This window comes from Fusarium falciforme, chromosome 7 (assembly GCF_026873545.1).
Source record: "Fusarium falciforme chromosome 7, complete sequence".
NCBI lineage: Eukaryota > Fungi > Ascomycota > Sordariomycetes > Hypocreales > Nectriaceae > Fusarium > Fusarium falciforme.
In genome coordinates, this window is record NC_070550.1 from 178,385 (window position 1) to 202,395 (window position 24,011).

The window sequence follows — 24,011 nt, forward strand, 5'->3', positions numbered from 1 at the left end:
AGACCGCCCACCCCCCGACTGCGACTTCCAACCAATTAATCTGGACCTTTGAGATAATTAAGCCGCCTGTCACAAAATAATGGCCTCACTCAACATTACACAACTCTTTGGCGTCAAAGGCCATGTCGCAATTGTCACAGGGGCCAGCAGTGGGCTGGGTTTTATGATCAGCAAGGTGCGTTCCGCAATAAACAGCACTTGTTTTGATTCTACAGCAGCTTACCGGGTGATGGTAGGGTCTCGTGGTCAATGGGGCCAGAGTTTATGTGGTGGCTCTACCCTCGGAGCCTATCCAAGAAAAGGTGGCCGAGCTTAACGAACTTGGTCAATCCTCAGGAGGAGTTGCATTCAGGCAAGTTACTCCTTGGTGTATAAACATCAACGTGCGAATTATCCATCTCTAGCGTACCATGCGACGTGTCGTCCAAGCGGAATATCCAGGTGCTTGCGGATTACATTAGCCACCGGGAGAGCCACCTCGATATCCTCGTCTCAAATGCCGGTATCCGACGAGATCCCCCGGTCCAGTGTGACGTGCTGACGGCGCCTCTTCCGGAGCTACAGGGGTCAATGTGGTCGTCGGTAGACACGGACTGGGCCGACACGTTTTCTGTCAACACTACAGCGCACTACTTTCTCTCCGTAGCTCTTCTGCCGTTGCTCTCTGCTGCATCGCAGCTTGACCTAGGCAACAACCACCTCGGAAGAAGCCAGGGTCGCGGTGTCATTATCATGACGAGTTCCTGCGCCAGCATGCACAATGCTACAAATGTGGACCTCACGAGCTATGCCACGAGCAAAGCAGCCACTGACCATCTAGTCAGGCTGTTGGCAGCAAAGTTCAGCAGGTTCTATGTCCGAGTGACGGGCATCAATCCAGGATGTGCGTCTAATCAGCCCTTCGATGGATATCATGCCTGTAAGACCGGCCCTTGCTAATCTGATCTAGTCGTTCCGAGCAACATGAACCCGGTCGGACAAGAAGGAAACATGTTCAGTGCATTATTTGACCAGGTCCCTGCAAAACGAGCAGGGAACGAAGAGGACATTGCTGGCGCGGTGCTCTATCTCGCCAGCCGAGCTGGGGTAGGTTCTTGCAACGCTGAGATGAAACATAGGGCGTGATGTTAACGGTTTACAGTCATACGTTGACGGAGTTTCCCTGTGTGTCGATGGGGGACGCATTCTACTGGCTAATGGTCAAAAGTAGACCTCGCTTTGGTACCAGGTACTAGCACTATCATTGAGGCAGAGGTATATATACAATGCGAATCAAGTAGCCTCCTATAGACTACAAGTGACATGTCCATCTACCACGCGCATGCTTCCTACAACCTAGTGGAGAAGGGCCCCTGGTTATGGTTTAGCAGGTCGGGCCCTCCTTGCCTGGTGTATCGGCACTTCCGACGCCCTGCCAGTCTTATCAATGGCCCCCTGCAGGCTATGATTGGGAGACCATTACTATTATTCAGTTCAAAGCAACATTCTATTAGGACTACAGAGTACAGCTAGAGTATAGGCGGACCATTACTTTGCCATTATCTTTCAACCCGTTCCAGATGTCTATCGTATCACTTGCAGACACATCCCTGTCAGTTGTTCCCCAGCTTCAAGTACTGGCTAAATACCATTATCAATCTCTTATGTCTCGGCCCTTACACTGAGCTTTGGCTCTATCCCTTGTCCCTCACCTTCTCTCTCACGCAACTGGACTAACGATTGAAGTCAGTGAGTCGGATATCACCCGAGACAAGATAGAAGAGCTTGCCAGTAGGCTTAGCATCCGACTCGGCCATGGCCAAGATGCCAAAGATTACTTGCTGCTTTTACAGTCCTTCGAAGAAGTCATGAAGCAGGTTGACCAGATGTCGGATTACACTCACCCTGCTCTCCAGGCTCAGCCCGTCTTGGGGAGCCGTCAATTCTGGAAACCAACGGCCGAGGAGAACCCTTTTAAAGCTTGGAGTCATCGATGCAACCTCATCTCAGCACAGCCGGATAACCGACTTCTTGGCGGCCTGACTGTTGCTGTCAAGGACAACATCTTAGTCGGTGGGCTGCCAACGACGCTCGGGACCTTTTCCTCCCTCTTTTCTGAAGACGGGACGCATCCCGTCTCGGAAATAGATTCTACAGTGGTCTCTAGAATCCTCAGGGCCGGCGCTGAAATCAAAGGGACGTCTACTTGCGAGAGCTTCTGTGCATCTCCCTTGTCGTTCACCTCAGCAACTGGCCCCGTCCACAACCCCCTCCTCCATGGGTATACCGCTGGTGGCAGCAGCAGTGGGTCCAGCGCTCTTGTTGCTGCACATGCCTTGGCCCGTGGCCGAGACGGAAGTTGGGGCAGCACGGCGCGGATAGCCATAGGAAGTGACCAGGCTGGATCAGTCCGTATGCCTGCTTCCTTCAACGGCATCTACGGCCTGAAGCCTACGTTTGGCTTGGTGCCATACACTGGCGCGGCGTCCATGTCGCCAATGATAGATCATATAGGTCCTCTTGCATCCAGTCTCGATGACATTGCGGCGTTGCTCGAGGTTATGGCTGGGTACGATGGTTTGGATCCTCGGATGATGCCTGAATCACCTCTGCGCCATCAGGTTAAGAGATACTCTCAGATCTTGACAGATTTCCGAGCGACGCTGGGTACAGCCCCTAGAGACTCTCCTCCGCTACGAGTCGGCCTGTTGAGCGAATCATTTCTTATGCCTGGCGTCGCCCCCGCAGTCCGCGACACAGTCCTTGAAGCTGCCAGTCTCTACTTCCGAGAAGCGGGTGCAACTGTCGTGGACGTATCAGTACCCATGCACCTTGATGGCCCTACGATCTGGACAGCATCGACAAGGCCGTCCATGTCTGAATGGATGTGCAAGGGAAAGACGTCTGGCCATCTCACTCACCTGCCGCCCCATATCAAGCCTAGATGGCCTCCTACCCAGGATACATACCAGCTGCTGACCTCATCCAACCCAGCCGTTGTCAACATTATCCTCAGCGGGCGACTTGCAGAGACTGACCTTGAACCAGGGTTGGAGGCAAAGGCTCATCGAAAGGTCTTTGAGCTTCGAGCAGCTTACGATCGGGCGTTGGAAGATGTCGACGTCCTCGTAGCCCCGTGTGCACCAAGTGTCGCAATGCCCCATCCCGACCTGTCTACGGGTGGAGAAGAGGGATCACACATCCTGGAGAAGCTATCCACAGCCATCAGCTTGACGAGCAACACGTGTCCGTTCAACGTAACAGGGCATCCCTCGTTGAGCGTACCTTGTGGGTTTTCCAGCCCTCAAGACCAGCCGGGGGCCCGACTGCCCATCGGCATGCAAATCATTGGACGACGCTGGAATGATGAGCAGGTGATTAAGGCAGCGGAATTGTTTAAATGGGGCCGTAACTTGAAGTGATGTAATTTATTTGTTGTTTCTTCTACTCTACATAGCATGGGTAGGAGGCGGAAGCTGTTGTTGATCTGACTACTAGGTTGGTCATCAAGACAGTTTTAGTCCCATCCAGGTCTATTATCAAGATCAATGATAAGTCAACCTTTCAAAAAAGCATGTATCGTCTTATCCATCCATTCCCTGTCAACTGGGTTGGTTCCGATTCCCGCTAGATGCCCCCAGATTGAAGGTATCACGTTCAGTGTCGCGTCCTGGATCCAGCTCGACTCTTTTTGACTGGCCTCCCAACGAAAATATTGGTCCGTCTGGCAAGGCATCAGCAGCACGCGTGCCTTGATCTGAGCTAGAGCCGCTTGTAGTGAACTAAAGCCGCTCAGGACCGTAATATCGCCCCTCTGCCACATGTCCAACAGGGCGAGAAGGTCATCAGGCCCCCAGGAATAGTAGCTAGTGACAGCCATACTTGAATCCCACGCCTTCTGTGTCTCGTAGCCCAGAGATTTGTATTCCTCCTGCTCGAACCACTCGGCGCTCGTCAGCCAGGCCGAGTAGGCCTTTCCAAAAGCGCCAAGTCCTCGAAGCGGTGGCGAGCTTGGTGAACGCGTCGTATCCGTATAGTCAAGCGAGTTCACGAGAGCTGCTTTTGGGCCCTCCAAGAACTGATAATTGTGCCGACTGGTTCTCGCAGAGGAACATATGACTATGGCGTTTGCAACGAACTCTGGGTCCATGACGGCCCAGTAGTACGTGCATTGCCCACCCATGGAGAATCCTAATACAACATCAAGAGACTGGATGCCGAGATGGTGCAGCAAATCTCGCTGGGCGCGCACGCAGTCACGATAGTCGACGGATCCTGGGAATCTCTCCGTGTTGGATGGGCTTGACGACTCTCCATTTCCAAACAGGGCTACGACAATGATCCGATGGCTCTGTAAGGCACCGTTGGAGAAGTTGAGTGTTGACTGTAGCCGTCCACGAAAACAAGTGATGATTAGGGCCGTTTTGTGAGCCTCTGGATTCAGGTCAAGGTAAGCCAGCCGCGCTGAAGTCAGCCGAGTCCCGTCCTCAAAGACAAAGTCTTTGATCTCAAAGTGTTTAACCTGAGGCTCTGATTGGGCAGACATGGTGCTTGAATACTTCGCTGTGTCGTTGTGGCTTCGAATAACTTGACCTGCATCACCATTTATTGCACTGGGGTTTATCTCTGTCGGAACATCCGATCCCGGATTGGGGTTTATGCATGGCTATTTCCCGCTTAGTTGTAAGAAAGGCACGAAAAGATCACACTGGCCTAAGTAGGCTCCGACCGATAGCATGGAATTTTAGTAGGTGGTCAAGTGGCAACGGCGAGAAAGTGATGCATCTTGGCAGCTCTCGAGCACCTTTTGGGGGATCGACAACGGTTCGGTCCAAGTTTGCCCATGTATCTTCCGTGCCGATGCACCTTGTGTAAAGGAGTCGGAGAGTCCGATACACCCTCGGTTGCTGCTTGTTGCAGGCAATGGGCCCTGGATTAGATATAATTACTGGATTCAAAGGTCAGAGCAAGTCGAATTCTAATTACCATCTTTCAGGAAGTCAAAATCACCATACAAGCACCAGCTGCACTTCTTACTGCCCCCACGAGTACCTTGTATTTCCTTCAGCCCAACATGTCACCAAACGGACAAGCATTTCTTCTTGACCCAGACACCCCCGAGGGCCCTACACGATATCCCCACGCACGCATTGCACCAGCCTCCAATCATCGGACTCTTTACATTTCTGGCATGGCGTGCCGCCGTCCGGATGGTACCTGGGAGGGAGTGACGGAGAAGGCCGACGGAACACGCACCCTGGACATTCGCAAGCAGACGGCTGCCGTCCTCAAGAACATCGACGACATTATCAAGGGAGCTACGGAAGGCAAGGGGGGCATCCACAATGTCATTGACGCTGTGGTCTATATCTTGGACATGGGGAATCACTACGCAGGTATGAATGAGGAATGGAACAAGGTGTTTGCTTCTCGGGCCGGCGCACCAGCCCGGGCCACCATCGGGGTGAAGGAGTTGCCGGATCCGCGGCTGATTGTGGAGGTCAAAGCTGTCGCTGTAGTTGAGATTTAGAGTTACCAAGGTCTACTTAATCGAGGCGAGGATTTGGGTGTTGCTTGAGTACAGTGATGGCGATGGCTAAGTAGAGTCTTAACGCTTCCTGTGTTTGTGATATTGCCTTGTTCGCTTTCTTCCAGGGCGGATAAGCCGAACATCCGTCAGTGGAGCACAATCTCTTCCGCTCGCTGCTATATAACAGGTCTGATTTGTTTATCTCCGATCTCCGGCCTGCCAGCCCTGAGCCATGACAGAAGCTAACCCTGTATATTAGCAGCACTGTGCCCCTAAAACCGCCTCGCCTGGGGAGACCCTCGAAACCCCTCACCAAACGACAAATAGAAGAGTGACTGTCCAACCAGATACTTATCTATATGTTGCCGTCAACTCACCACACGGTTCTCGGCAGTAAGCTCAAGATTGCCACCAGTTCTGCCACTGGAGCAGAGCCCTGTCGATATTCCTGCCAAAGTTGCCCAAGGGGAGGGTGCGGAGTAGGAGAAGCAGCCTTGGTGCTTCGGATCTAAACAAGAAGCAAGCAGACCAAGCTTGCATGGGGTAATCTAGTTATAATAATACATCTAGGCAGTGAGGGTTGAACAATAGGAGCTGATATCGAGATGTCGAGATCTGGGGCTTGATCCGAGCTTAACCGGGAGGGGTGGGAATGCGGGGGAAAAGAAAACCAACCGCCGAGATAAGTTATCAGGGTTACCTCGACTGGCATCCAACTTCTACCTACAGTCTTTATCCGGCTTGCTCACCTGGAACTCCCACAACCCCTCTTCTGGCTATCCCATCTCCCCTGCCACGGTGCCGTCGCAGCAAGATGCCACCGCAAAGCGCCACAGGCCAGGCAAGAACTTCTTGCTCTCGATGCCATAAGCGGAAGAAGAGGTGCGATCGGGGCTTGCCACAATGCGAGAACTGTCAGCGAGCCTTTATCGCCTGCAGCTTCTTGAACGATGATCGGAATACTGCCTCGTATCCTATAGCGTAAGGAGTAACCTGCAACTATATGCTGGTGTGCCGACTAACCCTGGATGTCTGCAGCTACGTGCGCGAACTTGAGAGTCGAGTCCAGGACCTGGAGAAGAATCTCTCCTACCTTCGACGCACATCGCCTCAGACGGGAGCAGGTGAACCCCCGTCGGCAAATGCCGTGACACACGCAGCAATAGCCGTCCAAGTGACCCCAAGCGCGGTCCCGACCGGCAGTGATGCTGCAGCTGCTCCTGGGCAGGACTGCGTGCAGGATCTGCCTCTCCAGGCCCAAGACGGGGAATGGGGTGGTCTGGCAATGCCATCGGAAGACGCCATACTCCCGGCCCTTCCCAGCCCTCCACAGACTTTGGACGGAGAACTAAAACACCTTTCACTAGAAGCCACCGCCGAGCGACATCTCGGTTCTTCTTCTGGCCTCTCTTTCGCAAAGCTCACCCAGACAGTGCTCCGGAGGCTGGCGCCGGACAGAGCCGACTTCGTCTTTGGAAACGATGGAGATCAAGACATGCTGGCACACCTCAATATTGGCTCGCCGTCGGATCTCTTGAACTCGCCCATGTTTGACAATCTGGGAGTGTCCATGCCGTGCGATCCGGCATGGGTCAACGACTTTATCTTCAACGACATTACAGAGCCAGATCACCACCTGGCCAACCTGAGCATTCCAACAGACCAGTCACACATCAACAGCCTCGTCGACTTTTACTTTGCTCACTCACACACTCTCTATCCTGTTGTTGATCGTGCCGAAGTCCTGTCGACTCTTCGCTGCGTCCGTGACGAGCCGCAATCGTCTTGGGCCCAGTCGCCGCTGTGCTTGTTCAGGATATGGATGGTACTGGCGATTGGGTCGACAGCATACTGTTCTATATCTCTGGCTGATGAGTCTGAGTCGATGCTGTACTACAACAAAGCCCGTACGTATTTCGAGCCAGCTCTTGGACTCGAGGATATGGTAAGTTGTACTACACCTCCCAGGTCCACATTCGACTCACCCTTTGTCTAGGCTGCTTTAGAGGTCATTATCTTACAGGTGTCCTACTCTTTCTTCAACCAGCTGGGGCCAAGTAAGCTAGTACCCCTATCCAGCATATCCGACTGGCTGACAAGAAAGATACCTGGTTTCTCGTGGGAATGGCTGCCCGGATCGCTCTTGGCATGGGCCTCCAATCGTCCTCATCTTGCGAGGGACTGCCTTTCGACGTGATTGAGAAGCGCAAGCGAATGTTTTTCTCACTCTATATGATGGATCGGTGAGTCTGAGATTGTGAGTTTTTAGGTGAGAAGATTCTCAACTCTGGGGCACTACAGCGTGGTTTCAACCGCCCTCGGTCGACCGTTTGCAGTCCACGACGACGATATTGATATACTGGTATGTGACAGATCAGAGACGCATCTCCTTAGTATACTTGTTTGTGACCTTGCTCTGACAAAACAACAGCCTTTCGCGCCAGTAGATGATGAAAATATAAAGCCCGATGGGATCCGACCACAGACATCTCTCAACCCTTCAATCATGGCCATTCCTCTTCATATCCTGGCCCTGCGGAGGATCTCCAGCAAGATCAACAGACGAGTCTATTCCAACCCGGACACGCCTCGGCTGACACTTGCAGAACGAGAAGAGATCATCCGGTCTCTCCACAAGGAGCTGATCCAATGGCGTCGAGACATGCCGTTCCCTCTACCCAAGGTCGACGCCCAGGTGCCACATCTGACGAGCACCTGGTACGATTTCAACTACTATACCCACCTTGCTATGCTCTATCGGCCAACACCCCTGTTTCCTACTCTCGATCAGACCCGGATTAAAACACTCGCCGAAGCAGCATCTTTGTCGATCCGGCATGCCTCTAGTATGCACCAACAAGGCAGACTTGCATTCAACTGGCTGAACTTTCTCGCCTTATATACTTCCACGATCTCGCTGGTCTACTCCGTTACTGCACAGCCGGATGACCTCTGCAAGGTTCTGGAAGAGACAAGGGCAACCGACGACTTGCGCCTCTCGATCGAGTTGTTTGATACTCTGGGGATCAAGTTTGTAACGGCAAGGAAGATTAAGGCCATTTTCAGCAAGATCGTAGAGAAATACGAGCATTATCCGACTACATAGTAATATATGGCATAAACTCTTACCAAATTTTGACCATATGGATCGGCCTAGTCAGACTTCAGGTCGTTTGACCTGGCGATAGATGTTGCTCTCCCGGGGACAACACACTAGTTTACACGGAGAACTGGGGTAAGGAGGATGGGGGTGAAGGGGCTTTCCAGCAGATGGATCCATGATTGGAGGGTGCCTTGTAACTCGTCTAGGTCAGCCGTCTTTGATAACCAGTATCATGACATCATCGTGTCCAGGCTCTCTCAACAGCGGCGCCTCAAGAGACTGTTCGCTGGAGTCACTCAAACCCCGCACTGGTGGAGTCTGACAACGCCGTTATCTGAGACCCCAGTCAAAGACCGTTAGAGCGTCGGAGCGTCCGACATACCCTTATCGCGTGGGTCCGTGTCCTGGACCCCCGGCATGGTGTTCACTCACTGGTATCGGGTAGTCACCGCATCTTCTCCGCAAAGGTGAATCGGAGCTGCAATTGGTGGTTGTCATGTTGTGTTGCCCGTTGTGTTATCAACTCAGCCGGCTGAGATGTTCCCCGGCACCACCAAATCCAGCCCCGAAAGTAGACCTAATTGACAAGTGTTGAACCTTGGGTGGTTCCAACTCTGCGGGTAAAGTCCACGCCAAGCCTCTCATCTTCAGGGCTCTAGACGAGTAATGAATGATACGCTCTGGCACCGGCGAGACTGTAATGTCCAGGATTCAGAACAGCACTATGGGGAGATCCCTATACGCTCTTACCTGGACTTTTCTGCCCACTGTGTTAGCATTGGGATATGATGCTATGATGTATAGATAATGTGCTCTTTATTATTGCTGAAGCCCGGCCCTCGATGGAATAACTGAGCCAGAAGACAGTGCTCACAACTACAACTTGGAGCAGACTTGACAATGATCTGGCAAGTTAACTGAGGACAACACTTTCGCCTCGTGATGAAAGGCGCACATACTGTTGAATATCTGGGGCCTGCCTCGACAAGTATGGGATACTTTCTGTTTCCAAATATAGTTAACCCCTTGAACCACTGGATAGCCATAGCCAACCAGCTGTTTCCGACATTGATTCATAACCGCTTTCTTTGTCGTTATGTTGTCTTGTGCATGGCGCAGTCAGACAAGAGTTCGTTCTGTCGCGTTTTGTACTCTCAACAACGGCGAATGAGAAAGAGACGCGGTTGCACGTTGAATACATAGGGTATTTCTTGGAGCTTCCAGTTAAGTAATACGAATGGCAATATACAATATAGATGTCATGCAGCATGCCGCCCTCTTGAAGAGCTACATAGCCCCGGCTACTTCGTAGTGCCCATCGTTAAGTTTTACGTTGCCTGATGCCATCTTTATTATCATTAGCTGGTAGCCCGGCACCAACTCAAAGGCAGATGGGTGCTATCTTTCTCGCTGAGAAGTCAAAGGCGCATGGCTGGATATGGAGAAGATAGAGAGCACATAGGGGTATGGGGCCCAAATGCAAAGTTGCTTTGTGGAAATCCCCATGTTAACATCAGTAAGATAATGATATACGTTGCCACTGCTTCTAGCCAACTTGGTTCCGTTGTAAAGCTGGTCTCTGGGAAAAGGAAGCATCGGATTATCCATCCTTCAAATCAGCTCAAATCCCAGAACAGCTTTCCCTTCTTCAGACACTTGGGAAAAGCCGGTATACCCCTTGAGCTTGGACTCGTCCGTCTCTACACCCGAACAGTCTGGGGGCGACCGGCCGGCGAGAGCAGCTTCGAGCTGTTCTTTGATATAGCATTTGTTAATCGGAGTAGTCGGGCACGAGGCTATGTAGACCACGCTGGCATCTTGATCGCCCAGTTGGTCCGGATCCACGGCATGGCACATCTGGGCAGTATTAGCTTCTCTATTCCACAGTGGGCAGCAGATCAATCTGGTAATTCCCTACATCAGTATGCCACCAGACAGTGTCACCTGGCTTCATGTCCGGGATGTACGAAAGACATTCCTTCAAGCGTAGGTGGGGATGTGAGCTTGGGCTTAACCGCTGGCTTTGCTCCTTGATGGTGCCTGGAAACCAGTTGGAATCCGGGTCAAAGGTCCATTTCTCGGCATCCATCACGTCTTCTTGGTTGGGCGGGGGAGCGAAGAAAGGCCTCAGCATGAGATAGGCCACAGTTGCCTTGACCTCTGGGTAGAGCAGCAGGGTGCCTTTTGTTGCGGATGTCTGCGTCAATGCCGTCCAGCCTTGGAACGAGCGGAAGACGACAGAGTGCGCCTGGGCCTTGAACAGGAACTGGTCAGCGTTCTTTCGGACGTCGAGATCATACGGATCATGCAGCTCCGGGTGGCCCGAGAGGATTTCGCCATAGACTTTGCGATACTGCGGATCCGCCCAACGGCATAGACTGCCAGCGTCGATGTGCGGTCCCAGTCCAAGAAAGCTCTGTCCTGGAGGTCGGATACGGGCTGCATCGGTGTAGCTCAGGGGCTCGGGTGATGTCTCGCCCGACTTGTCGTGGTAAAGAGAGTTGAGGGCCCTCTGGACCAGGATGTGATTGGGATGGGTGCGGATTGCCACTTGGGTTGGGGAGTTGTAGACGTTGATTATGACGCGAGACTCTGACGGCCAGCCCGGGATGGCGCCCTCGTTGTCTGTGAGAAAGGCCTTGAGGTCCTGGTACTGGTCAGTTGCCTCCTCTTCGCCGAGAACGCCCCGGATCACGCAGCAGCCGCTAGATTTCAAGATGGAACGCTGCTCATCCGACAGGCCATCGAGGGAGATATCCGCCAGCTCCAGGACAGGGATGGCATCACTGCCAAGCCTTGCCAGCCTCTCGGTGACGGCCTCGAGATCCTTGCATACCCTCAGCCAGCCCTGTCTCAGCGCATCTTGTCCATACTGCGCAATCACCTCGGCCTTGGCTGCGCTAGAGAGGGCGAATGTGTCCTCAGAGACAGTTTGGGGAGGTGTCAGGAATTCGCTCCAGGCTGGCCAGTTGCTAACTTTTCCAGGCATTGTTACCGGATTGTCACGTTGGGCTGCAAACGAATGATGGGCAGGATTAACCTGGTATAGGACTAGACAAGTCACGGAAAGATGGGGTGGTAGATGAGACGTCGCTATTATCTTGTCTATATCAGGTTAATATACCAAGAGACAACGCCAAGCCTACTTCACAAAGGATCGGCAAGGGGCGGAGGTGCCGATGGAATAAGCCCAATTCAATTGGTGTGGCCTAAACCGCATCGGATTCACCACCCCCGCCTTGTTGGATACTGGTTGCGGCTTGGTAGGATAGATACCCGAACTCTAGCATCCCGAGAACAACCCTTACAATCCCTTTCTATGCTTTCTCAGAGTCGGACCGGTGGGAGAGGCGGGAGAGGGACCTAGGCGGACTCGCCGATCTCTCTTCGGATAACTTTGGGGACAGTCGATATACCAGGATAATCCATCGGCCCCATCGATATCTTCCCCGATATCTTAGCCGATACGACCCTTAGCTCGCTAGCGAGATCATGAAGCGCATCTTACAGCCTCGCAACGCGGGGATCGGGACTATAAGAAGCCAAGGCTGATCCAATGGCGGACAAGACATCAAAACTCCACTGAGAGACAGAACGTGGGACTGTAGACTACTTGTGGAGAAACATCTCAGTCACTTACATCCTCGTCCTCTCAACGCCGCCACCATGTTCGCCATCAGCAAGATGATGGCACTCATCTGCCTCGTCGTAGCGCTGAACTGTGCAACCATCGGGTACGACGCAAGCATGATGTCCTCCCTTAACATCCTGGTTTGTACTCCCCTCCCTGTGCCTTCGTCGATGCTAACCCGTTTTCTGCAGTCCGAGTTCCAGACGCAGTTTGACATAGACACAAACCTCAAGGGCCTGTTGACCGCCGCTCAGAACCTTGGCTCGATCGTCACCGGGTTCTTCGTCGGTGCTCTGGTAGACAAGTATGGTCGCAAGATGGGCATCCTCATATCCTCCTGCCTCGTGCTCGTGTCCTGCGTCTTGCACTCCACGGCAACCACCAAGGCGCAGCTCTTTATCGGACGCATCATCGTGGGTATCGCCAAGTCAGTGGACATTGCGTCCGTACCGACCTACCTGGTCGAGCTGGCGCCACCCACGCGTCGAGGTTTCGTCGCCGGCCTGTACTGGGCGTGCTGGCTACTCGGTGCCATCATATCCTCCGCTGTCGGCTACGGAGCTCGCAGCATTGCAGGATCTTGGTCGTGGCGTCTCATCTGCATTTGCATGGCCGGCCCTGCCCTGTCCTGCATCATCTGCCTCTTCTTTATCCCAGAGTCTCCTCGATGGCTGATCGCCCACGGCCGGGAGCAAGAAGGCCTCGGCGTTCTCGCTAGGTTCCACGGAAGGGGAGACGAATCGCATCCCTTGGTCACTTCGCAGTTCAGGGAGATCAAGGAGACGATTACGTTTGAGCAGGAGAACCGGTTCGAGTCTTACAGGGCCTGGTGGAAGGCTTTCGTCGGGGCCAAGGAAAACCTCTACCGGGGCTTCATTCTCATGACCTTGGGCGTATTCGAGCAGACCATCGGCTCGAGTATCATCACCTTTTACCCTGGCAGTGTCCTCGACCTGGTGGGCATCACATCGGAGAAGGAACAGTTCGCCATCAACGTCAGTCAAAACTGAGTCGCCTTCCTGTCTGCCCTGGTTGGTATCTGCTTCATCGACCGGTTCGGCAGGGTTCCCATGCTGGTGGCCGGCACTACCTTCTGTGCCGCCGTTCTCGCAACCATGGCTGGCCTCACTGCGCGGGAGACGGACAATTCTGTTGGCCGTAATGATATCATTGCCATGGTGTACCTCTTCCAGATCGGATACTCGTCTACATGGACGCCCTTATCGTTCTCTTACTGCGCCGAGATCCTCAACTTTACCATCAGGGCCAAGGGCATGGGGTGGGTTTCTGCTTCCTTGCTCTACTGGACGTATCACTAACGAGCTTCACTATGTATAGTATCTACAGCGTGTTTACTTCGTCAGCCGGCTTCTTCAACCAATACGTGATCCCCATCGGTTTGAGTGGCATTGGATGGAGGTGAGAATTGTCCTACAATCTATATTACAGGCCGAGTCAGCAGAACTAATCACGTGCAGGTTTTACATCGTCGGTACTCTCTGGAATGTCTTTGTCGCCATCGTCATCTTCTTCTACATGGAGACACGTGGTCTCACACTGGAACAGATCGACCAGCGTTTCAAGGGTGTCCCCCGTGACCAGCTTGTTGATATCACCCAGGTCTATTATGGAGTGAAGCCTATTACAGAGGGGGAGTTGGGGAGCAATGCAAAGCTGGAAACCAATGCAAAGAAGGATGTGAAGAACTCTGTCGAGCCCTCGCAGGCTTGACAACGGATAAGCCTGACAATGGCGACGGGAACAAGCCCTGGTCATGAGTTCACTCATTGTCCAGTGCCAAGCAGACTCCTTTCGCTCAACGCCCCAGATATCTCCCGCGTACTCGACATGTTCCAGTAGATTAGCTAGCCTTGTGGATATCAACTACTGCCTTGTGACCCTTCCTGCACCTTAGATCATCTGTGATTACTTCATCATACATGCCTTGATACGTTGACAGCGAGCCTTCTCAACACGTCTTTTACCCGGGGCAGGATACTTGCACAATAGTTTAAAGAGGAGCTATATTTATCAACATTACAACTCAGGCCGGGGTATCTTGAGAAGAAATATCCAACACATCTGAAAGAAACATAGGCAAGTACTCGTCCATAATCCATCGTCTCAACCGCCGCAACGCCAACAGCAATGAGTAAATACCCATTGGCGAGTCAGTCCCGCCGATACGCTCTCCCATCAACAGCAAAGACTTGCCACTGCCATCCACGACGCTGGCCACAAATTGCCAGTTGTGACCCTGCACGATGATGCCCGGGAGGAACTCGATAGACCTCAAGCATCCACGACGATTCTGCCTTAGGCTACGCCACTGGGCAGAGTGCCATGTGCCCATCTGCAATTCTGCATTATCACCCTCCACTCTGGGACGCTTAGTCTCAATTGAGAGGGCAATAGGGCGCGTGCAGAGGTCCCCCAGGTCAGTGTGGTTGATGGACTGGACGGGCCGTACTCTGCACAAGTCATCGATGGCCTGTTCCACATTGCTTCCTCTATCAGGCCGGTAAAAGACACAAAAGTCCATAATCTTGGATGGTGCTTCTTCGGGTCTGTATTCCGTGATGATTTGCGCGGCCTGGGACCATCGAAAGTCGACAGGTCCATCACTCGTCAACTGGCTTTTCCGGAAGACGCTTGAAGGATCGGAGCATGAATTTTCCCATTCCATGACGTCTCACATTCTCGATTGACTCTACACTCCTCGGCACGCTTCATCATTCCTTTTACCCAATCGAACGGTGGTAAGAAGCTAGCTGTGTCCTCGGTCTCGGATCGTGTGGCTTCGTCATGGTCGAAGGCGGATGGCGAGATTCTGGAACGAGGCGGCAACTGTATAGTCATCAAGGTTAGAGGAGCCCAGAGTAGACAAAGAGATTTAGTGAGAAGAGGCGCAACATCAAGGCATCCATACCTTGTTCTCGAGGGAAGCTGGCAGAATGCCCCGTCCTTCAGCAATATCCCGAAGCTCATTGAGCAGCTTATCAAGAGAGTCAGGCTATGTGTCGAGTATGAAACTGCCAGTGTTGAAGCCGGTGTCGTTCATTTGGGCATTGCGAATCTGTCGCGAGGGCGATGTGCGGCTAGACACTGATTTTGGCTTCTTCATGACGGGGTGCCGAGCGACTGGAAACACTCGACGCCAACGACGAGGTGCTGCGTGCGGAGCCGGTCGAGATATGATGAGCCCATTCCTGAGGCTGGTTTTACTAGAATCGATTGGGGCGTGGAGTGTTATCATCGCCTGCTTCCTCTGATTGTGCCGAGTCGGTGCCGTCGTCGTTGGGATCTCTGTCGCTTCTGAGGGGATGTCGGGGCCATGGCTGATTCAAGTCTCGTCATCTCGGAGGCTGGCGGCGATGGAAGCTTATGGGAGCTAGTGTTGAGCCTCCGTGGCTTGCACAGTCGGCTTTGCTTGGTCTCGTTGCCTGAGCTGGATTCGGCAGGGAAAGGGAGGGGATTGTCTTTCAAGTCGGTAACGGATGAAAGCCAGCTAGCAACGGCGGCTTCAGTCGCGTACATTCTGTTCTTGACACTTGGTAAGCCGCGCCATAAACTGGCAGTTGCCGATTGTGTCGCGTCGTCCCTTTTGAAGTGTTTGTTCATGTGACCTGGGATTGAACGGAGGTGATGATTGTTGTGATTTGTCGCCCCACCAACTGCTGTGGCGCTGCTTTGTGGCTTAGCACTCTATGTGGCGTCATCTGATTACATCAGTGCGCAATAAGGGTACAGGGTAGGTTCAGCTTGAAGTTCACCTTGAAGATAATTGACACAAAGAGAGGGCTTGCAATTCAGCCTTTTACGACAAGGTCGACAAGCGTATTATTACGTACAAGTCAACCCCCATCTTGTTGTTTAATCGCTGTCATGTCGTCATTTACGCTGCATCGTGCCAAGCATGCGATACTCCTTCACTCCACCAGGCACAATCTTGTTATACTTCAGGTTACCCAGCCTCTAGATAAGGTATTAATACGAGACCCGGATCCTCAAGAGCGGAAATATGGCTGCTTTGTTTCTAATAAATGGCGTGGTTCATATCTGGGTAACCCGAGCTTCTCTTCTGGATATAAAGTGCATGGTAAATCCTCCTCCCGCCATAAATGACCATTCCAGGGTGTTTCTCGCCCGTCGCGCCTTGGGAATTCCGGTGCTCTGCCTGATGAATCAGACATCGAAGCATGGTGGGGGGATAACTTGGAGTTATTTTCTGTGCAATGGCCGTTTGCAGAACCAGTATAACGACCAATGTGAAAGGTTCGTCGAGGCAAAGCTTGAGGGCATTCTGTGGAACACACTGACCACAATGCCATACGGCAATAGTAGAAGATACCTTCTGCTGTTGCAGAGGCATTTTTGGGCCTTTCATGCTGCTCAACACATTGCTTACTCACTGAAACCCCAGGCCTGTAGCCCCGTCTGAGAATGAGCCTGTTTTTTTTTATTGGTACGTGAGACAGTAGAAAGAAGACGAAAGACAACTGTATTCTGCTGCTACAGTGCATGAGACGGAGAAAACGAACCATGGCGCAGACCTATCTCGCGACTTAGGGGTAGAACTCGTGTTTTGATTGTCAGATAAGATTGAGTCTGGGCATTCAACGCTGGATTTTCAAGTAGTTTGACTTTTACTAAAGACCAGCACAGGATGTCGGGCTATCAGTTAGACAGTACTTCATGACGTTCCTATGACGGCTCGTGTTCAGCTTACATCCAGTGCAACAACGGCATCGGTGGCCTCGCTATGCGTCCGCTTGCCTGAAAACTTGCTGCTGTTTCCAAAGACTTGCTTCCTACCAAGTAGGCAGGCGAGTTTTTGTGGGAGATACAGGGAATAATCCTCGCCAATTGTCGCCTTGGACACGAAAGGCCTATTCACAACCCCCAAGCAGTATTACGGCGGCGGAATGAGGCAAGTGGTCAATACAAAGGGCATTTCACGTCAGATACTTCTGCTCAGTCGAAACCACCCACGCAGATATCTGCTATTGTAGAGTGCCCAATTCCAGCAATGAAATCTCTAAACACAATCAGCAACCAAACCCGCTCACTATTACTCACTCTGTTAACCTCTTCTTTTCTGCCTCCCGCTGGGCGTCACATTTTCCGGCTTACCTGTGATATCACCTCTCATAAAAATCTCAGCTACCAGCATTATCCATCCTTAACGAGTCAAACTTTTGCCAGAGAGATCAATAACTTGCGGTATTTCATAGCGTCAGGCCTTAAGGCTAGGATATATTAATAATTATATTCTTCACTATTATGCCCCACAGAGACATCATTAATACCAACAGAAAAAGAGAATTAAACATCACTGAATCATTGTCCAAATGATTCTGGCGTTCCATAGTAGGTCGAGTAGTGGCTGCGAGTATGATCATATGTGAGCTGGCCTCGACTCGCTGCATCGAGGACCGCGATGCATCCTCCAAGTGAGATAAAGACCACTCCTTCGAATGGAGAGATTCAGAGGTTCTTGACATATTTTCCTGCCCTACACTTCTTCTCTTACTGATCAAGACGGCCACTGGCGCTTGGCAGGCGGCCTTGAAGCCCTCTCAATGGTGGCGAGATGTCCTCACGAGCTTTCCCGAGTTTTATTCAAGGTCCTGAACCAACACTCCCGAATTGGGACCTGTATTGCAATTCTCCATCGCTTATAGCTAATGGTTTTGTCACAAATTTGGCCATCCCTCAACAGGGCAGGTACAGGAAGCACCGATATCGCACAAAGTGTCCCTCACATTAGCCCTGTTGATCATGTACCATCGCCAACGAACCAGGTCTTGATGTGATGTTGATTGGCAAACCAATCAGACCTTTTCAGTGAGCTCCATTAACCCTCCTGACATCTGATAAGCAAGGGTCCCGCCCACTAAACCTACAATCCTCCGGAAACAACCTCCCCTTGCGGCTTGGTAGCTCCTTGGCGGCTGATGCTAAAAAGTCTCGTGGTCCGAAGTATATTGCGCAACTCTTCTGCTTCTGGCTCGAGGTAATTCCTCCAACATGCTGATAAGCATCCCCAACTTGGGCAGGTGGTAGCCAGAATTAAACCATTCTGCACAATCATGCATAGGATCACACCTAGCCCATGTCAATCACCATAGTTGATGGTTTTAGATTTCCAGACAGTTATGAAGAGACACATTCCACCGGGTCCCTCATAACAATATCGGAGTCTCGGTGTTTGGCAAGCCCGTATGGAACAAGACGCAGGATTTTCTACACCAGAGAATCGCCGCATCCTAACCAACCCCTGTCTGCGTGAAGTCGTTCTTCCAATGTCCGCGAGTGTGACTCCGTTTCTAGGGGCCCATGGCATCACAAATCGGGTTGTGGGGGGTGTTGGACCGAGTTCGGACCATGCAACAGAGCTTTGACTGGTCACCACGTGGTGCACTAGGCACATCGTCCAGCTGCGTAGTTCGCCTTGGCAGGTTCGTGTTCCTGCAGAGAGTCGGACTAGGGAAGTAAGGTTATCAATATCGGAATGAAATGACACTCAAACGGCCGGCTAAACCCGATCCTTCGCTTGTTGGATGGGTCCCAGCATCTGATTGAAGGAATCGTGGTTTCCACTGCAGTCAACTGCAGGGATTTTAAATTACGGCACTTGCTTTGGCTTGGACCACTCACATCTAATCTTATCGAAAAGATCTTATCTGATCATACCCATTGCGTTGCTGCTTGTAGAAGCTGGAGGATCCTGTCCCATCTTGCTGCCTCTATAAAAATCACCATCAGGTGCAGTATGTTTCATCAGAACGCTCGTCACAACCTTTTCTCTACGTCCCACGATCCTTCTTCTGCGGCCGTTCGTTCTCTACACCTTCCCATCGGCATCGCCTCGGTGTGGAACGTGTCAAGATGACATTCATCAGGGCGTTCCTCTTTTTGGCTCCGCTCCTCTTCTTTTCCAACCTTGCTCTTGGTGACGACGTTGATACCTCATTGGGCACTCCCAGCCCCATATCCGTCGAGACCACTAGATTCATTGTCGAGTTTTCCGATTCTGCCAAGTTCAAGAGAGATGAGGGTGATGCTGTGTGCCCCACCTCCCTTCCAGTCGTCTCGCGTAATAGATAAGACCTTTACTTACAGCTATATCATATAGGGCGCGTCCGAATTCTATTCGGTTCTGCAAGACTCGGGTCAAGATGTCACTCCATCACTTGTCTTTGACTCGGAAGTCTTTCGAGGAGTTTCGTTCGATGTAAAGAACGCCACCAACAACACACTTGCCGAGATTGAAGCTCTTCCAGAGGTTGCCAAGATTTGGCCCGCAGCATTCTTCCACCTGCCGGTTGAAGGGTCTGCTGCTGTTGCTGACAGCGATTCGCGACTCACATACCCTGCTTGGAGTGTTCGCAACGACACCAATGTGGCTGCCATGCACCGGGCTGGTCACTTTGGTGAAGATGTTGTCATCGCAATCGTTGATTCGGGAATTGACTATACCCATCCCGCTTTCGGTGGCGGATTTGGTCCAGGCTACCGGGTCGAGGCAGGCTACGATCTTGTCGGGGATGACTATGTGGCTGGGGGTGAGTACAAGCCCGACGATGACCCCATGGACTGCCTGGGCCATGGAACTCATGTTGCTGGAATTGCTGCGAGTGGAGACTCGTACCTCCCCGGGGTGGCACCCAAAGCCCGTCTTCGTGCTTACAAGGTGTTTGGCTGTGATGATGGCACCTACGAGGACACCATCGTGGCTGCATTTCTCAAAGCATACGAAGACGGTGCTGATGTGATCAATGCATCTCTTGGTTCAAACAGGGGGTTTCCGGACAGTCCAACAGCCCTTGTCGCATCGACGATTGCAGCAGCTGGGGTTCTGGTCGTTTTTGCTGCCGGTAACAGCGGCTCCACGGGTCCTTTCTACACTAGTAGTGGCAGCAATGGCGTTGGAAGTCTTGCAGTTGGCAGTGTTCAAGCCGAGGATTGGGTTGCATATCAGTTCACAGCTACTTCTTCCAGCGGAGAGACCCGAGATATTGTGAGTCACAACTCTTGCCGGCATTGACAGGAGCTAACAGTCATATGAACAACACAGGCTTATCTCAGCGACACCTTGAAGCAGTTCAACCTGAATGGCACTTTCGCGGCTTTCACTCGTCCCGATGTTCGAGACAAAACTGCATGTACCTGGGATCAGCCCACTGGGCCTAAGAACTCTGTAACGGTCATTCCGTAAGTGAACCCTTGTCTAAAGATGGGTCTCATGGGCACTAATGAATGAAAATTATAGCAAGGGCACATGCGCGTGGCAAATCCAGGACTCGAATGTCATAGGCAAGACCAACAGTATCCTGTATATCCAGACAGAGTCAGGGGACTGGGAACGTCCAGATCGCGCTGTTTACAGAGAGGATCAACCTCAGAACTGTGAGTATGGAGAGCTGGCCTTAGTAGTGATGCGACTGACAGGCTCTTCAACACAGCTGCTGTCATCCTGTACGAAGACGGTGACTGGATCATGACCCAGGCTGAGGCTGGTTACGACGTCACGTTTGAATTCATTCACAATAACCAGGCCATTTCTATCCCTCGGTCTGGCTTTGCAGGGGGGAGAATCAATGATTTCAGCTCTTGGGGGCCCACTCTTGATGCCAGGATGAAGCCTGAAATCTCGGCCCCTGGTGGCTCCATTCTGTCTACCTGGCCTGTATCTTCGGGGTCATGGGCAACCTACTCGGGCACTAGCATGGCAAGTCCCTACATTGCGGGAGTCGGAGCTCCTTTCTTCGGTTCCCGGGGTGGACGTTCTGCTCTGGGCCCCAAAGCTGCCCAGATGGCTGTCGATCGTATCATCGCCAGCGGAAGACCGGTCCAACACAACGATGGAACCAGCAATCCTGCGTCTGTTGTTAGACAGGGGGCAGGAATTGTTGACGCTGCCTCTGTCATTCTGTCGGGCACCTCTGTCAGTCCGGCAAACTTGAACCTCAACGACACGGTTCACTTCAAACAGTCTCACCAAGTAGTTCTCACCAACTCCAACGACGAGACGGTCACATACCAAGTGACTCACGAGGCGGGCATCACTATACATACCAAAGGAAATGGGGATGCCTGGGTCTCCAATGAGCCTTCGTACTCCAGTGACGAGGGTGAAGTGGCCACAGTGTCGCTCTCTGATGATACCTTCACCCTCGGTGCCGGCGAATCTGCTACTCTCCACCTTGAGTTTGTCGAGCCTGCGACCGTCAGCGCCAGTTATCTCCCTGTCTACGGTGGCCACATCCTTTTCGGGGGCTCGAACGGCGAGGTTGTTTCTGTCACCTACATGGGTAAGTCGGCATCTGAGCCACCACGTTAGCATCTGGGGGTTACTGATCTTGATGCACAACAGGTATCAAAGGAAGTATATACGCAAGTGACACTTGGGAGATGCATCGAGGGGTTCCAATGTGGCTCAGTGGCTATGGTGGTTTGATGGAAGAGGGCCACGAGTACTCGTTGGAGACCGGCTCTGATGTGTTCCAGCCCTATTTCAACATCCTGTGGTCCACTCACGAGATTGGCTTTGACGTAAGATTTGAGTTTCTGACTCGTTGAGAACCTGCAGCTGACTTACCCTGACAGTTTGTGACCAGGGATTGGGAGCCCAGTGACTGGGTGTATCCTCCTGTTGCTGGCAAGAATAACTGGATCGGCTCGGTTCGGACTCGGCCTAGTGGTCTCAATGATGAGATTATCAACTTCCCCTTGGTAAACTATCCTCGGGTCTCTGGAGCTTTCTATGTGGCATCCCAGGGATACTTTGCCAACGGCTCGTCAATTCCTGACGGCGAATATCGGCTCCTTGGCCGAGCAGTCCGTACCTTTGGAGACTTGAACCACCTCGACGACTGGCAGTACGCTCTTTCACCGTGGTTCTCCGTGAAACGAGACATCAAGCCCACAGACACGACAACCTCCGAAGTCGCAAGTTCTACCACCCTTGCGAGTAGCGTCACCTCGGATGCTACGACTACTTCCGAGGCTCCCGTATGCACGGCCGGTGCTTCTCGTGCAGTGTCTCTGACAGCATATGTTGGAGATGCTGAGGACGGCTACAAGCTTTATCTCTATTCAGACTTCCTGGCCGCAGATCTACGTAGTGAGCAGTCACCTCTGAGATGGGAACTTACAGAGGACGGCCATCTCCAGTCCAAGTCTCTGACCACCGGCGCCGATATCTTTGCCGCAGTCCACACCAACACCAACAGCTTGGTGTACATGTATCCCGCATCACGCATCACGGGAACATGGTCACATCTTGCGTGCCACGTCACCACTGAGGGCAAAATGAGCTGTGTGTCTGGCGAGAAGGACAAGTTCTACATCTGCGATCTCGACGCAGGTCTCATGCGCCACGGCCCGACTATTGTGGACGGCTGCACAGCTGTGACATTCAAGGTCGAGGACCTTCCGGATCCTTGCGCCACTAGTTCTGTCGCCTCAGTCACTTCTGATACGCCTATAACCACCACTGGTAGTGTTTCAGGCTCGACCACAGAATCCTCTGCTGAATCTACATTGACGGCTTCATTCGTCAGCTCTATCACGACACTGGATGCATCAACTACCAGCACAGCTACCGCCACCGGCGAGGTCACCACGTCGACAGAGGATATGATAACATCTCAGACTACTTCCGTTTCTTGGGAGAGTCAAGGACCGACGGATTCTAACTTCACCGACTCCGTATCGACGACTAGCGTTTTTTCTGAATGGAGCTCGACGTCTTCAGACTTGACTATCATTACGGAATCTAGCACTACCTCCTCTGAACCAAGTACTGCCTGGGGTACTAGTACCCACACACTCGAGTCAAGTGGTACTTCCGAATCGAGTGCTGGTACCTCTGAGCCAAGCACTGCTATCTCCGAATCAAGTCCTACTACCTCTGACTCAAGTACTGCCTGGGATTCCAGTGGTTCTACTTCAGGGCTCAGCACCGCGTCTACCTTGTCATCAGAACCAATCATTGTCTCTGAATCGACAACTACCTTGGGACCAAGCACAGCATCGGAATCAAGTGCTGAGATTACATCCACCAGCGTCAGCAAGCCATCCGAGAGCTCTTACATTAATACAACCTCTCAGAGCGCCACTGTATCCGTTACGGGGGACCCAGATTCTCCGTCCCATATATCAGCCATTCCGACCTCGACAACAGCAGAGACGATCTCATCTCTCGAGACAAGCACAAGGAAGGCTTCCACTGAATCAGACAGCTCCATCTCTTCCAAATCTTCAAACATTCCTCCTTCATCTCCTCATGCCACACTGTCTGAAACTAGCTCAGGCGTTCAGACTCATACAGAGCTCCTTTCGAGCCTGTCCTCCGCCCCAGTCGACACTTTCAGTACTCGGACCCAACACTTGACAACATCGACCATCTTTACCACCAACACCATCACTATTACAGCATGTCCCTCAAGTGTGAAGATGTGTCCTGCGTCTGACTACACGGTGGTGATCACTACCGAGATTATTGCCATCAGTACGACAGTTTGTCCGCTATCGTGGACCGACGAGATCTCTTGGATTGCTTCAGAAACGAAACGCCTCAGCAGCACTGGTGGATTGAGCGCCCCAACCACCGCCAGGACCCCGCTTGTCACTGCCACCAGATGTCCTGGTGGCATGTCCCACTGCCACAAGTCATTCAAAACAATTGAGACTCTTTATATGGCTACTGTGGAAAGTGAAGAAGGTCCCAGCACACGACTGGCGAAGGTCTCGTCGCACGA

The 24,011-nt window shown here is 52.2% G+C and overlaps 8 protein-coding genes and 1 pseudogene across 9 annotated transcripts, besides 1 other annotated feature; 6 read left to right on the forward strand and 3 right to left on the reverse strand.

Annotated features, from left to right (window-relative positions):
- Positions 1–79: 79 nt before the first annotated feature.
- Positions 80–3,401, forward strand: NCS54_00875700 (Glutamyl-tRNA amidotransferase subunit; the record flags this gene model as incomplete). The annotated part of the gene is made up of 6 exons (XM_053154127.1): positions 80–175; positions 237–352; positions 405–883; positions 950–1,086; positions 1,142–1,164; positions 1,730–3,401. 6 exons carry the CDS (start codon positions 80–82, stop codon positions 3,399–3,401), a joined length of 2,523 nt encoding a protein of 840 aa, XP_053010102.1.
- A 134-nt stretch (positions 3,402–3,535) lies between these two features.
- NCS54_00875800 (AB hydrolase-1 domain-containing protein) lies at positions 3,536–4,525 on the reverse strand (the record flags this gene model as incomplete). Its single annotated transcript, XM_053154128.1, has 1 exon — positions 3,536–4,525. The coding sequence occupies one exon, from the start codon at positions 4,523–4,525 to the stop codon at positions 3,536–3,538; it is 990 nt and encodes a 329-aa protein (XP_053010103.1).
- A 528-nt stretch (positions 4,526–5,053) lies between these two features.
- NCS54_00875900 (Hypothetical protein) lies at positions 5,054–5,509 on the forward strand (the record flags this gene model as incomplete). Its single annotated transcript, XM_053154129.1, has 1 exon — positions 5,054–5,509. The coding sequence occupies one exon, from the start codon at positions 5,054–5,056 to the stop codon at positions 5,507–5,509; it is 456 nt and encodes a 151-aa protein (XP_053010104.1).
- An 814-nt stretch (positions 5,510–6,323) lies between these two features.
- Positions 6,324–8,615, forward strand: NCS54_00876000 (Zn(2)-C6 fungal-type domain-containing protein; the record flags this gene model as incomplete). Its single annotated transcript, XM_053154130.1, has 6 exons — positions 6,324–6,490; positions 6,548–7,454; positions 7,506–7,566; positions 7,614–7,752; positions 7,811–7,871; positions 7,941–8,615. 6 exons carry the CDS (start codon positions 6,324–6,326, stop codon positions 8,613–8,615), a joined length of 2,010 nt encoding a protein of 669 aa, XP_053010105.1.
- A 1,608-nt stretch (positions 8,616–10,223) lies between these two features.
- NCS54_00876100 (Hypothetical protein) lies at positions 10,224–11,601 on the reverse strand (the record flags this gene model as incomplete). The annotated part of the gene is made up of 2 exons (XM_053154131.1): positions 10,224–10,469; positions 10,531–11,601. 2 exons carry the CDS (start codon positions 11,599–11,601, stop codon positions 10,224–10,226), a joined length of 1,317 nt encoding a protein of 438 aa, XP_053010106.1.
- A 677-nt stretch (positions 11,602–12,278) lies between these two features.
- On the forward strand, positions 12,279–13,253 carry NCS54_00876200 (MFS domain-containing protein; the record flags this gene model as incomplete). Its single annotated transcript, XM_053154132.1, has 2 exons — positions 12,279–12,383; positions 12,435–13,253. The coding sequence occupies 2 exons, from the start codon at positions 12,279–12,281 to the stop codon at positions 13,251–13,253; spliced, it is 924 nt and encodes a 307-aa protein (XP_053010107.1).
- Positions 13,254–13,358: 105 nt separating this feature from the next.
- NCS54_00876300 (MFS domain-containing protein) lies at positions 13,359–13,974 on the forward strand (the record flags this gene model as incomplete). The annotated part of the gene is made up of 3 exons (XM_053154133.1): positions 13,359–13,522; positions 13,582–13,662; positions 13,722–13,974. 3 exons carry the CDS (start codon positions 13,359–13,361, stop codon positions 13,972–13,974), a joined length of 498 nt encoding a protein of 165 aa, XP_053010108.1.
- Positions 13,975–14,287: 313 nt separating this feature from the next.
- Positions 14,288–14,929, reverse strand: NCS54_00876400 (Hypothetical protein; the record flags this gene model as incomplete). Its single annotated transcript, XM_053154134.1, has 1 exon — positions 14,288–14,929. One exon carries the CDS (start codon positions 14,927–14,929, stop codon positions 14,288–14,290), a length of 642 nt encoding a protein of 213 aa, XP_053010109.1.
- A 4,220-nt stretch (positions 14,930–19,149) lies between these two features.
- On the forward strand, positions 19,150–23,045 carry NCS54_00876500 (annotated as a pseudogene). The gene is made up of 8 exons: positions 19,150–19,311; positions 19,382–20,266; positions 20,324–20,460; positions 20,519–20,655; positions 20,712–21,560; positions 21,623–21,801; positions 21,856–22,959; positions 23,031–23,045.
- Positions 19,150–23,045: a sequence feature.
- Positions 23,046–24,011: the final 966 nt, after the last annotated feature.